Source organism: Frankliniella occidentalis, unplaced genomic scaffold (assembly GCF_000697945.3).
Source record: "Frankliniella occidentalis isolate FOCC.00 unplaced genomic scaffold, Focc_3.1 Scaffold88, whole genome shotgun sequence".
NCBI lineage: Eukaryota > Metazoa > Arthropoda > Insecta > Thysanoptera > Thripidae > Frankliniella > Frankliniella occidentalis.
This window is the reverse complement of record NW_026267217.1, coordinates 1,011,408-1,029,051: the sequence shown is the minus strand read 5'-3', so window position 1 is coordinate 1,029,051 and position 17,644 is coordinate 1,011,408. Positions and strand designations below refer to the sequence as shown.

The following is a 17,644-nucleotide window of genomic DNA, read 5'->3' as shown; positions in this document are numbered from 1 at the left end:
CCCCCCCTCCCCGCAAGCGGCACCGCACCAGGTTGCCGACCTGCGCAAAGCGCAAAACACGAGTGTGAGCGAGAGAGAGAGAGAGTGTGTCCAGTCATCGGTAGCACCCCCCTCTCCCCTCTCCTTTCCCCTCTCTCCTCTCCGGGCGGAAGTGAAGGAGTGCGAGCCGATGACGACGGCGTCGAGGGAAAAGGAGACTTGTTGTGTCTCGAAGCGCAGCAGGGCGGACACAGGGGGAGGGTTCGGGAGAAACAAACGCACGTTGTAAAGGAACGCGATGTAACAGCGCGCGCGGAGAGCGCCCGAGACACATCCGCGAAGCAGTGCGGCGACAGCCATAAATATACTAATAGGCAAATGAGTCTCGGAGCAGATTGGCGAGGAAAGCGTCATGTCGCCATCACACAAGAAGGCCCCCAATGTGTTGCCGTCAAGCAGTGAAAAGTCAAACACGCCATAATAGCTTTCCGCAGATGTTGTCCTTCCCTGCCCCCCCCTCCCCAAGTTCAGTTTGGCCCCAAAGAATGTCGCCCGCAGCCCGGCGGGCCGGAGCGCGCTCGCGCTGTTCCGAGAAGGAAATAAAACTAGAGAAGGGAAAATAAAAGAAATATGGAAATAGACGCTCGGCCAACAGCGCGCCGCCGCCGCTGGAGGTCACTCATCGAGAACGTGATTTCGGGGGTCTGCGGCCGGCGCCACTGGACTCTACGGCTGGCGGCCTGCCTCGCTCTAGTAAAACCTGCCGTGTTTGTTATTCGGAGGAGAGAATCACTTGTAAATGCGCTTAAGAGGTGGAGACACATCGTCATAGCCACAGCAGCTGTACAAGTCAACTATTTTGGAGACATGGCGATACACATTGCTCTTAAGCAGGTTAAGCTGTAAAAGTTCAAAGTCCAGACTCACAAGGCATTCCATCATGATTGTCAAAGTAAAATTATGGTAAAAGTTAAATACTTGACATACCAGGAGAATGCCCACATGCCAATACAAGTTAAGGTGCGACGGACTTGAAAAGTCAGAGATACACAGCACTTGTTAAACTGTGTGCCAATGATAGATGAGGGAGATTAACTCATCTTTGAGAAAAGTTCCAGAAATGTTTATCTTGGACTGAGGCAGTGGTTTCAAGATTCATCGCTCAGAGCCAAACTTTAGCCAAAAGAGGCGGTACTAAGGGCCTGAATACCGCCAATAGTACTACCAATGAAGGTATGGTTAATTCGACAAAAACAAATTTAAAAGTATAATTTAAAAATTTTAAAATACACAGGCTGGAAATGATCGGATCTTAAAAGATTTTCATTTCCTAGACTGATAAAACAATGGTCCCAGCAATATTCAGCAACAATATGTTGTTATGACAACAGCATTAACATCCATAGAGCTGACATAAAGTGGTGCAATTTTCAGAATGTAGAGAACAAAATTTAGTTCCCCCCGGGAAACATAAATTTCTCTACAAAAATATAAAAACCATACTACAAGAAGGAAAGCGTTAGTACTATTACTACTATTTCATTTAAAGCTGTCCAGAGTAATTTTCCTTGTACAGCTATTTTTATTTTTATGAAATTTCTGCTTAAGACATAACAGAGGCAACACTGCAAAATTATTTTCACTAGGTGAAACTCTGTCAAGCTGCAACTGTCAAAAATGCAACATACAAGCAGTTGCGATTTCTCTACAAACTTGCTGCACACAATATTCAAAATACAAATATAAACATACACTAATCTCAATTCCTAGACAAGCAATTTTCTATTTCAAACTAATAAATGTAAATGCTTATATTTTAAGCATTAACACACACCCACACAAAATCATAAAACCACACATGAAATAAAGTACATGAAATAAGTTTTCTAGGAATTATGTCAACATAACCCTATTAATGTGATGTAACATATCTTATCAAAAAAACAAAACCTAAGCAGCGTTTCCGACCAATTAAACATGGGCAAGGGTCGGACGACAGCTCCTAGGCTGTGCCAATTTTGAAGGCAAGACGTCATGTCAGATCAATCAGCGCGTTACTACCGCCCTACTTGTTGCCTTCTTGTTGTTGGGGCCTCTAGCCTAGTATTCCTCCCTGACCACGTCTTATTAAAATCGACAAACTAGACCGGACGCCCGCGGGATGTCTTAACAACAACTCAACTGACCGAGGAGTGGGGGTAAAGGGTAAAAGTCCTGCAGAATTTTCACCAGACAACAGCCCGTTCAGTTTCGCGAATAGACAATCAAAACAATGGGACGTTCGCGAATTTCCAGGTTATGTTGACGTCCGCACGGCGCTCGCTTGGCCGAGACAAGGGGAGCCCTCCCGTCGCGGGGCTTAATCACGGAGGGAAACTTCCACCCGCTTAATGCAGAGACAAACAGAAAATGCGAATTTGAGTTAAAACGAAGTGTGTCGGGGCCGTTCCAGGAGGCACGTCCGATTTGTTTTGGACCGTGGCTGCGGGCCTAGGCCATGCAAAAATCTACGCCAACGGGCGAACGGCATTGCGAAAATTTCGCAACACGGGGGCCGGCGTTATTAAGCAGGGTTGGCCGGGGAGACTGCGGCCCTCCCCGGGTCGAGGCATCCCGGATCAAGTGGGCGACGACCCTGTACGAGCTCCAGAGGGACGGGGCCTGACCTGTGACGTACGGGTAGCACCGACGGGTACTTTCGCTACTCACCCTCCCCGGCGCATATCCCTAGCCAGAGCAGCACGGCGGTTGACAGCAGTCTGCCCGCCATGTAGTCGACCTCATCAGGACGATGTTGGACGGCTGAACCACGACGCGAAACGGTCGTTTAACACGGAGCTCTCGCCGACGTGCGAAAGCAGTTGAGCCCTTCGGACACTAAACTCCGTTGCGGCCGATCCTCCTCCCTCCTCCTCCCTTCCGAGAATAAACAGCGCAAGCACTTGTTTTCTCGGCAGCGATTGGCCGGGCCCCCCGGAGGCGCGCGATTCAAACCCGAGGGCTTGCGCCGCTTGCGCGCTCAGCGGGTACCGGTGCGTGCCGGGGCCGCGGGGGTCCTGGTCACGCCCGTGAGGGGCGCGAGGCTCGTCGCGGTGGGAGCGTGACGGCGTGCCTCAAGGCGTGCCGGTGTCACGCGTGGGGGAGGCGGCTCACGACTGACTGCGCGGCGGCGGCGCGGCGGGCGGCGGGCCGGGCTCCCTGCGGGGCCCTGGGGGCGGCGAGCCGGCGGCGGCCACACCGGCGCGGGCCGGAGGGGGGTGGGTGGCGAGGTCCGCGAGGACCGCGGGGGCGGGCAGCTGCGCACCCCAGCGGCGTAGCCACGGCGCCAAGGGTCCCGCTCACGCAGTATTGATTGACATCCCGAGTCGATGTGAAGGTCAACATTTTGGCAAAAGGGTGGTCGTTACGAGGTCCATGGGACGAAATTGGAAGTAGCGGAAGCAAGTTGATCAAAGCTAAAGCCGAAGCTGTCCTGCATCGGTCCTGGACCTGGTTGTAGGGGCGCAGGGTGGGTTGGGGGGGGGGCATAGAAGGGTTCGATTTTTCTGTGGTTTGCCTACATGCAGGGGGTTTACCGTGAATTGCCTACGTTTCACGTCGCTTCTAAGGGCTTTTACCGGAAGGGGGGGGGGGTCACCATTCTTCCCTCCACTCTCAACCTCTCAACGGATTTCTGACTAGGAAAAGCGTGAAGTGGTGATGCACACCATTGCGAATATTAAAGTTAGGGGAGAAGTGGTAACTGGGTGGTCTTCAGAGCTCCTCTCCTGCCTACGCCGCTGCCACTACCGCTGCGATTGTGAGGGTGCAGCGGGCCCGCCCGGGGGTGGTTGCTGACCACCCCTTAGGTCGGGCGAGCACCGAGGGTGGTTTTATGGACAACCAGGGGGTGGAGAGCACCCGCACTCGGCGCCAGGGGCGTAGGTCATGTCAGTGGCGTAGGAAATGCCGTTACGTAGGCAATGCCAGGGGCGGAGACAATCGGGTGGCGTAGGCAATGCTGAGAAGACAGGGGTGAGTGTGTGAACCTTTGAACGCGACTGTGGTGCGTGCTGAGTCGCCGCCCGGTTGCCGCCCCTTGCTGCAACATCGTTGTCTCTTCCTCCCCCACCCCTGTGGGTTGCGGCAGCACCGCGCCCGCTGCGCCTCCGCGGGGGCTCCGTTGGGGTGGATCAGGGAGTGCCCTGCGCCCAGCTACACGTTGGCCGGCTCAAGTCACAAGATGTTGTTCTGTTTTGTGAACGTTGCGTTTATAACGAAGGCGTTCAATGGACAGCCCTTTTGGATAATGAGACATTGAGAAGTAACTTACAAGTAACATAGAAGCAAAGTAACACATAAATGACACGAAAGTAACACGTGTAACATGTTAGGTGTAAACGTGTACCCTTGGGTACCTTGGTACCTTGGGTAGCCGTAGTCGCAGCATGGTCGCAGGGAGTTTACCTCACGGGCCCAACGAGCTCTCCCCCGTGGCGGCGCGGGCCGCTCCGTCGCGCTCGCGGTCGCGGTGCGCGAGGCTCGCACTGGCCGTGGTCCGTGGCAGTGTGCGCGCCGCTCCTTCGCGCAGGCGGCCCAGGCCCAAGCAGCAGCACCACCAAAATGGCGGCGAGCAAAGTGTCGAAAAAGTTACATTCTATGGCCATAGATTTCCTCTCCAGTCGAAGGAACGCCAACAATCTCGCAGACATCATTGCCCTGATTGAGGTGCGTGTTTTGCCGTTTCCTCGGCCCCGGGGCGACCCGTGAATGGGTCGAAATCGAGCAGTTTGTGTGGCCCTGTGCGTGGCTCGCGGAGACACTTTCACGTTCTCGTCTTGAGTCCAAAGATGCAGTCTCAGGCCTGCAGGGCTTGTGCGAGTGGCCCTGGCTGAGCCGTGCATCAAGCCCCACTGGGATTGCTACTCTCCCTTTTCAAATGTAGTGAGCACTGCGTTGGAAAAGGTTTCAGAGCGACGTCTTTCTACATGTTTTCCTCTAGCAGAACGACTCGCCATAACCACCCAGTGTTTGGACCGTTGGGCTTCTGCTCGTCACTGCTTTACTTTGTGTTAGAGCTACACGTTTCCTCCTATTGGCCTGATTGTCATTAGTTGTAATTTTACCAAAACTTGCATATTGTTTTCTTGCAGAGCAACGAGTCTAATATTCCACCATGTTTACTGGCACTAGAAATCATATTTTTGGAGGTTTTAAAACGACGAGACATGTTTCTAGAGAACCCTGCAGCTGGATCATGTAAGTTTAATGCACATGTGTATGTTTCTATTATAGTTTTACATTTTACTAATTTTATTTCTCAAATCAATGGTTATTTTCATGAATAGGCGCTGTAGATACAGAAAGCCAATATAGAATTTGGCTACGAGAGTGCTTCGATGATGCCTGGAGCAAAATATTAGCTGTTGTGTCAAACAGTCCAAAGATTTCTGTTCAAACTCAAGCCTTATCAACTGCTATGAAACTTATTGCCATGGAAGGTCAGAACCCTTTAGAACCATTGAAGAAAGAAGAACACTATTTTCCTAACAACCGCTTAAGAGTAAGCTTGAGCTATGGCTGGGCTGAATGCTCTCTCAGTCTATTTATTTATTGTGATTTTCTTTCATTATATTCATTATATCATCGTATTGTTTCTTTGGATTTGTTTTAGCTGCTTCTGGTTGCCATTCTTTCATCTGGTCGGAATGGTGGCCAACTTTTAGCTCGTCTCCAAGAATTTTCCACTTATCCAGATGTCTTGTATAATGTTTGGAAACAGTTGTTCCCTATTGCTATTGGGCTTCAGCGTAGTGGGCAGAGACCAGATGAAAATTTTATACGGAATTATCTGGATCTTATTGATAAATTTCCTCTTCCCAAGCCAGGGAGGGGCGAGAGAGGTCAAGATCACGATCTGACTGACAACTTGTTATGTGGTCAACAAGGTACATTAACTAGAAATTGGCACGTGCTAATTTCATTGTTGAAGGTCAGCTTTAATCCTTTTTAATTTTCCTTTAACTTTGACAGGCCATAATGGATATATTTTAAATATGGACCACATGCGGAAAGCTGTCAACAAAGTTTGGGGCTGTGTGATGCATTGGAATCACACCCCAGCAACCCAACGCTTGTTGCTTGTCGTGCTTTTGGAACGAGTCTTACCATTCTTAGACAAACCACTTCTTCTCACAGATTACCTAATGGATAGTCTTGACTCTGGTGAGAAAAATGTTACCTACTATTACTTTGAGTCTCGCATGACCATGCACCATGCAAAATGGTCATTTATATTAGCTCAATCAATTAGCAATATTGGGTTTGTAATATCTTAACCTCTCTAAATTATAGGTGGTGCCATAAGTTTGCTTGCCCTCCAAGGAATTTTCACTCTTATTCAAAACCACAATTTGTAAGTTCAAAAACAATTTCTTTCTTGAACTTTTAGTTAGTGATGTTCTCCCTTATTGTGTATTTTATTTTATTTTGTGTTACAGGGAATATCCAAATATTTTCAGCAAACTCTACTCAATGTTTGAACCTGAAATATTCCACACCAAATTTAAAGCCCGCTTGTTTTATTTGTCAGATATGTTCTTAAGCTCTACGTAAGTATATCAAATATATAATTGCAAAGAAGTGCTGTCTCCATTAATGTGCCAGCAAAACTGACAATTTGACTATTTTTCTGTTTTGTAGGCACCTTCCAGAAAATATTGTTGCTGCATTTGCAAAACGCCTAGCTCGTTTGTCTTTAGTTGCTCCTCCTGAAGACATTCATATAATTCTTATGTTTATTGGAAATCTCATCTTGCGGCATCCAGGTTTAAAACTTCTCATAGATAATCCAAACCGCACTAATGGTTAGTGAGATTGCTATTCTAACTGTAAGTTTCGTCATTAACTCTCTGTTTACTCTTACACTAAATTGTTTTGTCTTCAGTTCCAGAGGACCCATTTGTTATGGAGGAACGGGATCCTAGCAAAAGTAGAGCAATGGAAAGCTCACTTTGGGAACTTCACGCACTACAAAGTCATGTCTTACCTGGAGTTGGAACTGCTGCTAATTTTATTTATAACCCTCTTCCCTCAGTAGAATGGGATTTGAGTCAAATATTAGAAGATAACTCAGATGATGTGAGTAGTCTGCCTCTAAGTGGTAGATCTCAATTTATATCACTACTTTTCATTTTTTTATTCATTTCTTAAAATTTATTTTTCTCCTTTGCAGATATTTGAAAGAGAAATGAAGAAAAAATTGAAAGAAATAGCCCTGACATTTGATCGTCCTCAATCCTTGTCACTGCCACAACATGAGCGTGTATCTCAATTCTGGCAACTTGTTTAAAGTGTTGTATCTTAATGGATTTTGGAAATCTCTGTTAGCCTTCCCACCAGTACATATTGTATATTTGAAGGTACAGTATCCTTATCCAAAACTCATTGCCTAAAATGTTACAATTTAATTTAAGCTATGAGCACAAGTGTTTGTTGGGTCTGTGCAGCAAACAAGAGATGTAGCTGTTTTGTCAATCTATCTTAAGGCAGTGTTGAGAGTGTCTGCTGAAGTCTGATGTTAATCACTTATTTTAATCTATCCCGGTATTTACATATGTCTCATTGTACTGTATCTTAGTTTCTTGCAACCAACCAGTTTACTGCCAAGTAATGCAGATATCCTTTCAAAATCAGATGCAATCTTTTTTGTAATTGTTGAGTTTTTAAGTGCCATAGGGTATTTAATACTCAGTGTTGAACCACCAAAGCCTTTCTGTATATATGTATTGTTATGTAACAGATAGTGTAGGTACAGTAGTGCTGTAAGTCACCGTGATGTCTTAGCACTGTTTCTCACTTTCAATTTTCTTGTTTTATGTTTATATTATATAACTTTTTCCTCTAACCTGAGTACCTCATGTTAATCCTATGGGCAGTGAGATTATTCTGTGAGCCTAAGGTACCATTTCAAATGCAAGTGGGCCATGAGACAAAATCTGATTTTATCCAGTTGTTAAGTGACTTATTTGTAATCAAAACTGTTATCATTTTTATTATCTGTTTATGATGGCCTCAAGGTTGCCCCTAGTATTGATTACTTTGTATTTGCAATTCATGTTCCTGGGGTGTTTTGAATATATTATATTCAAGTTTAGTTTGAGTATTGCTCTGATTTTTGAATTCCTAGAATCGATTCATTTGGTCTTCATTTGATGTAACTTTTCCTTTGTTGCGGGAGGGTGATAAACAACATTCTCAAGCAACAATTAATACTTTTGTCTGTGATTTTTACTAATTAAGGATTATAACTTGTTTGATGTACTTTTAATTTTTCAACAAGGTTAAATTTTTCAAAATTTAGATTTTATGGAGCTCAATGAATAGACTCTAAAAATCAAATTTAGTTAAGAGCCTTTTTGTTTTTTACCTACTTTAGTTTGAGACCTATCTGTGGATTCAGCTTCCACCCGAGGCACATAGTATTGCAAATTTACTTAATTAAAGTCTTAACTTCAGACATGGCTCTATTGTTTCATATTGCCATGTGAGATATGGCACCTATCGCTGTGATAGTTGGTTTGTTGAGAGAGGCAATACTACTGTGAGAGACTGAGTGTTTGCCGTGTCATACATGGTCACATATGACTATTTGAGTCATGTGAGCACAGAGGGTAAGCAAAACGGCGTGGTGAAATCTTCAGCAACAAAAGTCTCAAAGGCCAATTGTCTTGTTATGGTCTTCTGAGCAAAACACCAAGGTGTCTACTAGGGGTGATCGAATTTCGCATATTTTTGATTCGAGAATTGTAATAGTGCGGAAAAGTTGCCCTGGTATATCCTAAGACTAACCATATTTTTTATATTTTTTCCGGACAAAATCTTGTGTTCGAACCAGGGGTCACGAGTTTGACATTAGTGTCTTATGGGCGTTTTGATCAAAAAGTGTTTTTGGTGTCTTGTTCCTTTAATTTTCGCCGTACATCAAAAATAATGCCAGAATCGTGATCTACGTCAAAAACTGAGACTAGCGATATATAATGTGACAACATTCCACTCTTAGAAGCGAAAATAAAATTACCAAAAAACGGGTTTTTTGAGATATTTTCGAGTTTTTCCGTTCTCTTTTTGCCGCTGTGCGAAGCGGGATGTTGACATGCTACACATCGTTAAACTCAGTTTTTGACGTAGATCACGATTTGGGGTCTATTTTTGATGTAAAGTGAAAATTGGAGGAGCAAGGATAGATTAACAATTTTTAACCAAAACGCCCATAAGACACCAATGTTAAACTTGTGGCCCCTGGTTCGAACACAAGATTTTGTCCGAAAAAAATATAAAAAATATGGTTAGTCTTAGGATATACCAGGGCAACTTTTCCGCACTATTACAATTCTCGAATCAAAAATATGCGAAATTCGATCACCCCTAGTGTCTACCTCCCTCCCAAGTTGTTGCTGATCCTTTCATCACAGTTGTCTTGAACTTTTTTGTGTATATGTTTTCCTTGAAGTATCGTTCTTTCAATAAAGAATATCTTTGTTTGCAATTTCCCAAGCCTTGTGTCGTGACTAGAGCTCATGTAAGTGCTCAATTTGTTCATTGTTCATTCCCTAGGTTTACATGATAAACTAATATCTTGTGTATTTTGAGCAAAGCATAAAATCATGCTGATCACATTGATTTCCTCTTTTCTCTGTTTTTCTTGTTTTTATTACTGCTGTTTAAAGTTATGTTATCATATTGCAGTACCCAATAATTTTATCATAATTCTATTTTTTGAAGAGGAAGTGGAGAATTTCTAGTTGAGGCACAAGACTTGTGATGTGATAAGCCAAGCTGTGAGTAAGCTGTCTTACCAGCACACCAACATTCTAATCATTTTGTATCAATTTAATTGACACTGTTAATTAAAGTATTGCTTCTGGTGTGTAAAATATTTTGAACTCATTCACCTCTTATTTTCCTACCACTAAAGACATTTTTCGTCACCTATGCTCTTTCAGTACTCTACCAAATTACAGATCTGTCGCAGCTTCCAATCGTGGACTTCGTAGAGTAAGGGCGGCCGGACCTCAAGCAGGCTTACCAACTTATAAAGGAATTTGCAGATGTAAATCTGGCTTTGAAGATTACCTGAAGTCTTTTTGAAGGCTTAGGAGTGTGCATAATGAACTTTACAAGAAGTAGATTAGTGTTGACAGGCAGAAAATACTCTACGATTCTTGAAATGATAAGTTTGTCGAGGGATGAGAGCAGGTGCCTTAACTGGGGCACCTCTCCCAAGATGTCATACCCACCTATCACAACTCGTATGTCTCTCTTTCAACATCCCACTCTTAGCGTACGATGAAATTCAACGACGGCTAGAGTTAAATATATTTTCTGTCAAAAACTACGGCTTTTTCTAGGAAATTTTCAAATTAATTTCCGAATAAATGTTGACAACTGGGCCTGTGACGTCATGTCCGCTTGAGTTCTGGCACAACTGAGGGGCGGAGAAGTTGGCAGGGACAGCGGCAGCCATATTCTGTTATTTTCATCTGCTCAATTCCCTGATTTTAGCCTGCGTAATATCTGTGACATCATTGCTTTTCTACAATTAAAAGTAAATTTTACATGATCTATAGTATTTTTTCTATCAATGTGCCTTTCTATTTTTCTCTGAGATTTGACTCTATGTTGTGAAATTTGCTTTGTTGCAGGGCTAGGGTTAAGCTTTCAAACTACAATAGACTTGTCTTCTAACTCTCAAAATGGGTACCAGGGACGACGAATACGACTATTTGTTCAAAGGTAAGGCTGTTTTTGGCTTTATGCCTAAGATTTGGATCGTTTCATCAGCCGTGATTAAACCGATAATCAGCTGTTTGTCATCCTTTAGAGGTAGTGACGGATCAACGTCTAGGAGGCTTAGTTGTCAAAATTTGCCTCCCAGCACCTCAATTTTCTTCATTGAGGGTTGTTTAACATGTTTGATTTGACCACACTAATCAATTAATGGTCCTTTCTTACCCTGTGTGTTTACTATTTTTTGTGCGATTTGGAGAACTCTGGGGTTTGTACCCCGATAAGGCGCGGCCTTACCATCTACTGCCTATTAAGCAATCAATCAAAGCAAGTGCCTATTTGTGCTGGGTGCGGTTCCTTCCTTCGCCCTCTTGCCCTTACTAGGTGACTCATGCTAATCATGTCCAAGCTACGCGGTTCAATGAATCACCTGGCTGTCAAGGTTATCTTTGTTAGCAATATCTCCTTTCTCAAGTGGTGTTTGGTTAGGGTCTTTGTTTGCCATTGTGCAGTACTGTGGCCTAGAGCTAGAGCATTCTCTCACTCCCATTTTGTTGACCCCCTGCTTAAGATCAAGTGTCATCACTGCCCTTCTATACACAGTGGTAGAATTTTTAAGTTGCTCACCTTTGAATTTGAAGTGTCAACTGTCAGCTGAGTCATTCTCAATATAACTGACACAGTTACTATTACTGTACTAATAAATTTCCAAAGGATTCAAGAACTTGCTTTCTGTTTTATTTTCTAACTTTAGTCAAATGTCATATTTTTCTGAACAAAATAGGTACTGACAATTAACAAAATGTTCTCTTTTTTTCTCTCCCCAGTGGTCCTTATTGGTGATTCTGGAGTAGGTAAAAGTAACCTATTATCTCGATTCACAAGGAATGAGTTCAATCTTGAATCTAAATCTACCATAGGAGTTGAATTCGCAACAAGGAGTATACAGGTTTGTGCACACAGCATCATTAATATTTTTGTATTTCTATTATATTGTGGAAGGTTGCTTTTGTAAGCTTTGGTAGTTCTTTTTAAGAAGTTTCTCTTGAGCCAGTGTCAAGTCAAAACAAACTACAGGAGATTGAATGCTGTCTAAATGTACTGAAAACCCTTTATTTTCAATATAACTTGTCTGGAGCTGCAGAGAAACCCCATAGTAGTAGCAGGAGACTAATACCATGTCTCCTAAAATTGTAATGTTTTTAATGTCTTGATTCCCAATGTGATTCCTTTAATTTTTGGCTCAAGAAATGAATTTATTTTGTATATTGTCTATAAAGTTGACACATCACAGTAATTTACTATAGAAATTTGTTGATGTCCTGCAACTTTTAAATCTAATATCCTTTATTGGTTCACAGGTTGATGGTAAAACAATCAAGGCTCAGATCTGGGATACTGCTGGCCAGGAACGTTACAGGGCTATCACATCAGCGTAAGTTAATTTACTAGTGCCGGTATGTTTTTGCTAGTGTGTGTGTTCAGTTGTTTTAATATCTACTTCCTATCATCCATATTAGGTACTACCGGGGTGCTGTGGGAGCTCTATTGGTGTACGATATTGCCAAGCATTTGACTTATGAAAATGTGGAACGCTGGTTGAGAGAGCTCAGAGACCACGCAGATCAAAACATTGTTATCATGCTGGTGGGTAATAAGTCAGATTTACGGCATTTGAGAGCTGTTCCTACTGATGAGGCAAAGAACTTTGCTGAACAACATTCACTCTCTTTTATTGAGACTTCAGCCCTTGACTCAACAAATGTGGAACTGGCATTCCAAAACATTCTGACAGGTATTATAATTATTCTGTATTTCTGTTTACTTAACTTTTGATAGTCTTTCATTATTACAAACTTTATTGTATCATTCTATTTCTTGAAAATTGGCAATATTTCTTGTTACAGAAATATACCGTATTGTATCACAGAAGCAGATCAGGGACCCTCCTGAAGGTGATACTATTCGCCCTCAAAATGTAGAACCGATTGATGTGAAACCTACTGTAAACGCAGACAGTGTGCGTAAACAGTGTTGTCAGTGACAGGATGCTCTTTCAGTTAGTTGCGATTTTGGACCAGGTAACTCCTTTTGTTGTTATTGTACATATCATATTTGCCTGTATACGTGAGCCCCTTATTCCCAAAATATTGTCTTGGGTGTCTTATATGCTCAACTGGTTTTCCCACATTAAACCTTTCTTTTTTGTTGTTCCTGAGTTTGGGTTTTCAAAAGAAGGGGGGCTCGTACATGCGGGAGGGTCTTATATTCAGGCTAATACAGTATTTTGAAGACGCAAGTGTTCTGTAATATTCTAATAATACCTAACTTTTTCAGGAGTGATGTGGCGTGTATTTGTGGTTTGAACTCGTAGGCTCCACTCCACTTTGATGCTACTCAAACACTGCTTGTCATCTTGTACGAAGTGACACAACACATGCTGTTTGCTCTGTGTGCACACTCCTTCGCTCACCACACACTCATGTGGCCTAAACAAGCCATACAATTCTTTGAGAGTGTAGGGCTGTTAATTGTGCTGCTCCCCTCTGTGATCAGGGTATTTCAGTATTGATGCAATACTAGGAAGTTAAAAGATGGTGCTAGTTTTATTAGCATTTAAAATTTATAAAAAAGCAATTTGATATTAGGTTAACAATCTGTGTTAATTTTTTTCCCATTTTAGTACATATTTTAGAGGACTATTGACAATGTAAATTTTGAAATGAAATGAAACAGATAAGTTCCTATATGGGGGTGTGCAGAGAAGAGTGTGCACAAGTGGTTCTTGATCTTAATGAATGTGTGGAGTGAGTATGTATTGAGTGGTTGTGTTTTACAAGTGTATGTGTGGATGTGTGTGTGCAGACATAACAAATTGGTATGTCAAGTGCCTCACTTGTCAAGTCCTTTAGGGTTAAGGGTTCTCCACTTTCTGCCATCAGTCCATCAACCGTCCCAAAAGCCTCATGTACTCCTGTCAGGTGGCAGCATATGTTGTAATTAATGAGTTTTATATTGTGTTTTGTACATTGTTTAATGTTAGCTGCGCTGTATGGAGGAGACCAAAGGGGTGGTAATTGTAAAGCCACTGTGTCATCTTGTAGACTTAGGAATAAATTAATTAATCTGGACAAATTTTAATTGGTCATTCTTTAATAAGTAACATAGGGTTATCTTTATTTTGGTTGGGCTGCAGCTGGGAGGAACATATTGAAGAGATTGGTCTGGTCATCAACAACAAAATTGCCATGGACTGCTAATCAAAAATAGTGGGAGGGACACTGAGAATAAGTAGAGTCTGGGAAACATTGTCATTGTTATTTTAGTTTCTTGAAATAATGTTCTTTGTGAGAAGTATTTGTTGAATATCACAGAAGATCTTACACTACTGTGTTGACTTTAGTCATTTTTCTCCCAGTTGTGTGGCTCAGCTCATTCATTGTACAGTGTTTTACCCGAGACACTTTGTGTTTTAATATCACTTTTCTTCGCAGATTTGTATTTTGCCATAAGATGTACATCTTGATAAAAGTTGTGCTAACTTTATAACTGGAATAAAATTTTATAATGTTGCTTATTGTTACCCAAATTTTGTTTTATTCTTTTATACTGTTGCTATTCAGTTTTCTTTCTTAAAGTGGTTGTGGATGTAACTTTTTGGCATTTACTATGGGAGCAGATATAGTCTAAGTACCCTTTTCTAAGTTTGAAAGCCAATGTGTCTAATCAATGTGCGATCTACATGGTTCCTTCTAGAAAGTGGACACCAGGAGCCGTTTTGTGACTTAGTCTTCTACATACCCTGTGAAGAATGTGCCTTGTGGTGCTTTGTGTCATTTTCGCTTATCTATACTCACTTCGAATTTATATTTTGTGATTAAGTACAAGATTGGCATTTTAAGGAAAAAACATTTAGATGCATTGTGGATGTGGTTAGATTATCGCAACTGCATCTTGGGAATACTCTCTAAAACATGTGAGTGGGGTAATTAATAGATGTGAGCTTGTTTATTGCCAGCCTACAAAAAAAAGCAGGTGCCTGTGCTCATGACAAGTGTTTTGGTAAGAGGTTTTGCACAGCTGAAGGTATTTCTGTAAAGTTCCAATACCAATGAAAGTGATGTTACTTCTGTAAGTAGATATATAAATGTCACCATCTTGTGATCCAGTTATCCTGTAATGGCTTCATGGAGACCATGTTTGGAGCAAGGGAGCATCCCAGAAGAACATGTGATCTTTACCTTAGTTGTTGTTCCATTTTTTTCTTTGAACTAGTAATAAAAATTAGCCATTTTGTCGCTCAGTGTGTCTTATGCTTCGACACAACTTGTGGAAGTGCAACAGAAGCTGTTTCTTAGTCTCTGGTCCCGAATTGCGCTTTCCCATTGACTTGTTGATTATAATCAATTTTGAAGCTGAATGATATAACTTGAACAAATTCAACATCATGTTAGGTAGATTTGTATTTTAACTCATTTTATTTTGATTCAGAACGTTTTAAGGTCTATCATTAACCATTTTAATGGACTATGGAAATTTACGACCATGAATTATCTCATTGGGTAAAAATGTAAATTATAATTTGAAAATTCTGTTTTCATTCCTGATGTTCATAGCATTCCTGTTGCACTGAACCCAAAGGCTGATTTGTTAAGTTTGTAGTTAAAGGTGCCATTTTTGACATCTATCTTATTTCTGCTTCTTACATCTGCACCTCCTGTTAATTTGTATTGAGTGGTCTATCAATCAAATTATTGTAAAATGATTAAGTGAATAAAACTTTGTTCTCAAAACTAACTTTGCTCTATGCCTGAAAAATGAAAAGCCAGCCTTGTACTGAAAGACAGAATGGTGAGCTGCTGAAGTTTTCCACTGCAGCACTGTAAACTGCACAAACTATCCATGATTATTATTTTAATGAAAAAAAAATTCAAACTGATCTTAAACATTTATGTTCTTCTCGGTTATGCTGTTACTGCTTGACTCATAATGAATTTATTTATTTTTTCTTCAGATGAAGTGAAGACTGTATATTAACAGGTATTAAACTGTTCAGATTAAACAATGGTTTTAAATGTTAGGACTAAAATGTCATTCTTCATATCAATTTATTGCTGTAGTTGAGTTGCTTTTATGCAGTTTATATTGGAGAGCCTTTGTATGCTTCTGTGACCTACTACATCATGAGGTTTTTGCTCTTCTGTGTAGTGAAATTTATTAAAGGTTTAAAGGTAACTCATTATTGACTCAAGTGAGCAGGGAATATTGGGGCATATGTTAGTTTTCCATTCGGCGAGACACAGAAATCTGAATGTTGAGAAATGTCTGCATAAACTTGTCCCAATCCTTCTGGATATCTTATAAAGTGGTCGTTAAACTATTTTTCTAAATTATGTAACTCCTGTGAAGTTCTTTTTATGATCCAATAAAACTCAATCAGCAAGGGGTAAATATTGATCTTATGGTTTACCCTAGGAAGGTTGAAAGACATGAAATGTTTTTCCCCCCTTGGCCATGACTGCACATTTGCATTTGGTTACACACTGTAAATACACTTTAAAGAAGAATCAGTACACACTGTAAAAAGATGCAGAATTTAACAAACAATTTGAAACTGTCAATCATCATGGGGCGCCCCGTTTGTCCGAAGCTCGTTTGCCCGAACCTAATTTATCTATTTTAGTAAATAAAATGAGTAAGGTAGTAACCATGTTATTTCATTTAGTGGCAGTTGAAATAAGAGCTAAATCAGGTACAGATACCATCAGGAGGGCAAACGAAGTGCCTAACTGCAGTTCCGGGCCTGGAAAAGGGTAAATGAAATAACTTACGCTATTTCACTGACATAAGCAAATTAACTTATCTTTGAACAAGTCTTGGTTCGCGCCACGCCGTGGATTGGCTGTAGTGCGCCACGGCTCTCGGATCTGGGGCTGTCCAAATAAGATACGGTTTGGCCGACCGACCGACCGTCAACCTGGGAACGACCAGGACGACTGAAATATCGTGTTCGGGGGTTTTCTCGCACGCTGAGTCCAAATCTGGTAGTGCCGATGTCTTCCGGGCCCCCGGGTACGTCATTGGGGACCTCCCGAGCACGCCGATGACACTCCCACGACAAATACGATTCGGCTCCAAACGTCGTGTACCTGGGCTGGTGCATATTTCTTAAAAGTCACCAATTATAATTATTATTAACACGTTGAGTGCGGCGGGGGTAGGCAATTACATGTTATTGGGACCCACGGTGTGGGTCACGCTGCACTCAACGTGTTAATAGCAAATCACCTATAATAGTTTATTATCCTAATCATTTCACTATTGTCGCATGGCACTTCCCTGGCGTTGCCGCCTGGAGCCACACAACGATGCACGGGACGGGAAGCATCCCCAAAGGATCACATCCTGGACAAGCGAGGCGGGATTGTCTACCCCAGGAAAGAATCACATCCCGCGACCACGATATGGGATCGTCCAGAAAGTACGTCCGTTTTTCTCAAAATCATTCGGCAAATAACGGGAGCTCGGCGCCTGCGAGACACGGGGTAGGCCACCCCGCAGTACACGCATGCACTGTAGGCAGGACGTTGCCTACTCGTCAGGCGCTATGAGACCGTGCACGAGCTGAACTCGGTAGGTTCGTAACGGCGATTGATTGATGGACGTACTTTCTGGGCGATCCCTATGTCGGTGAGTGTGCCGTAATTATTGCTCTCCCCCTTTGCCGTGCCGCGACCCCTACCCCTCTCCTCCTCCCCACCGCGCGTTTCCCGCGTCTTTTTGGTAACGTAAACAAACAGCGAACATCGGTCGGTGTCGGTGTCACGATCGGCCTTTCTGCCAAATACTGATAATACCTACCCATATAATTGATGATCATAGGATTTTAACCAGAACT

General features: G+C 42.4%; 3 protein-coding genes across 5 annotated transcripts in view; 2 read left to right on the top strand and 1 right to left on the bottom strand.

Annotated features, from left to right (window-relative positions):
- The window catches only part of LOC113214899 (protogenin B), a 30,119-nt gene extending 27,044 nt beyond the window's left edge, over positions 1–3,075 (bottom strand). The window contains exon 1 of the mRNA XM_026434411.2: positions 2,689–3,075. Coding sequence (XP_026290196.1) covers positions 2,689–2,749 — 61 coding nt within the window. The 5' untranslated portion in view covers positions 2,750–3,075. The remainder of the gene's footprint in view (positions 1–2,688) is intronic.
- Positions 3,076–4,502: 1,427 nt separating this feature from the next.
- On the top strand, positions 4,503–9,893 carry LOC113214903 (nucleolar complex protein 4 homolog B). 3 transcript variants are annotated; one of them, XM_026434417.2, is made up of 10 exons: positions 4,503–4,686; positions 5,112–5,217; positions 5,307–5,521; positions 5,633–5,906; positions 5,992–6,183; positions 6,313–6,373; positions 6,459–6,569; positions 6,661–6,824; positions 6,905–7,098; positions 7,193–9,893. In XM_026434417.2, the coding sequence occupies exons 1-10, from the start codon at positions 4,582–4,584 to the stop codon at positions 7,307–7,309; spliced, it is 1,539 nt and encodes a 512-aa protein (XP_026290202.1). In that variant the 5' UTR covers positions 4,503–4,581; the 3' UTR covers positions 7,310–9,893. The 3 variants fall into 3 exon arrangements, with proteins under 3 accessions (XP_026290202.1, XP_052125275.1, XP_026290204.1); XM_052269315.1 differs by lacking the exon at positions 4,503–4,686 and adding an exon at positions 4,800–4,923; XM_026434419.2 differs by lacking the exon at positions 4,503–4,686 and adding an exon at positions 4,876–5,029.
- Positions 9,894–10,411: 518 nt separating this feature from the next.
- Positions 10,412–15,543, top strand: LOC113214902 (ras-related protein Rab-11A). The gene is made up of 7 exons (XM_026434416.2): positions 10,412–10,564; positions 10,662–10,752; positions 11,574–11,695; positions 12,108–12,181; positions 12,267–12,541; positions 12,654–12,827; positions 13,084–15,543. Exons 2-6 carry the CDS (start codon positions 10,713–10,715, stop codon positions 12,788–12,790), a joined length of 648 nt encoding a protein of 215 aa, XP_026290201.1. The 5' UTR covers positions 10,412–10,564; positions 10,662–10,712; the 3' UTR covers positions 12,791–12,827; positions 13,084–15,543.
- The last annotated feature ends 2,101 nt before the right edge of the window (positions 15,544–17,644 follow it).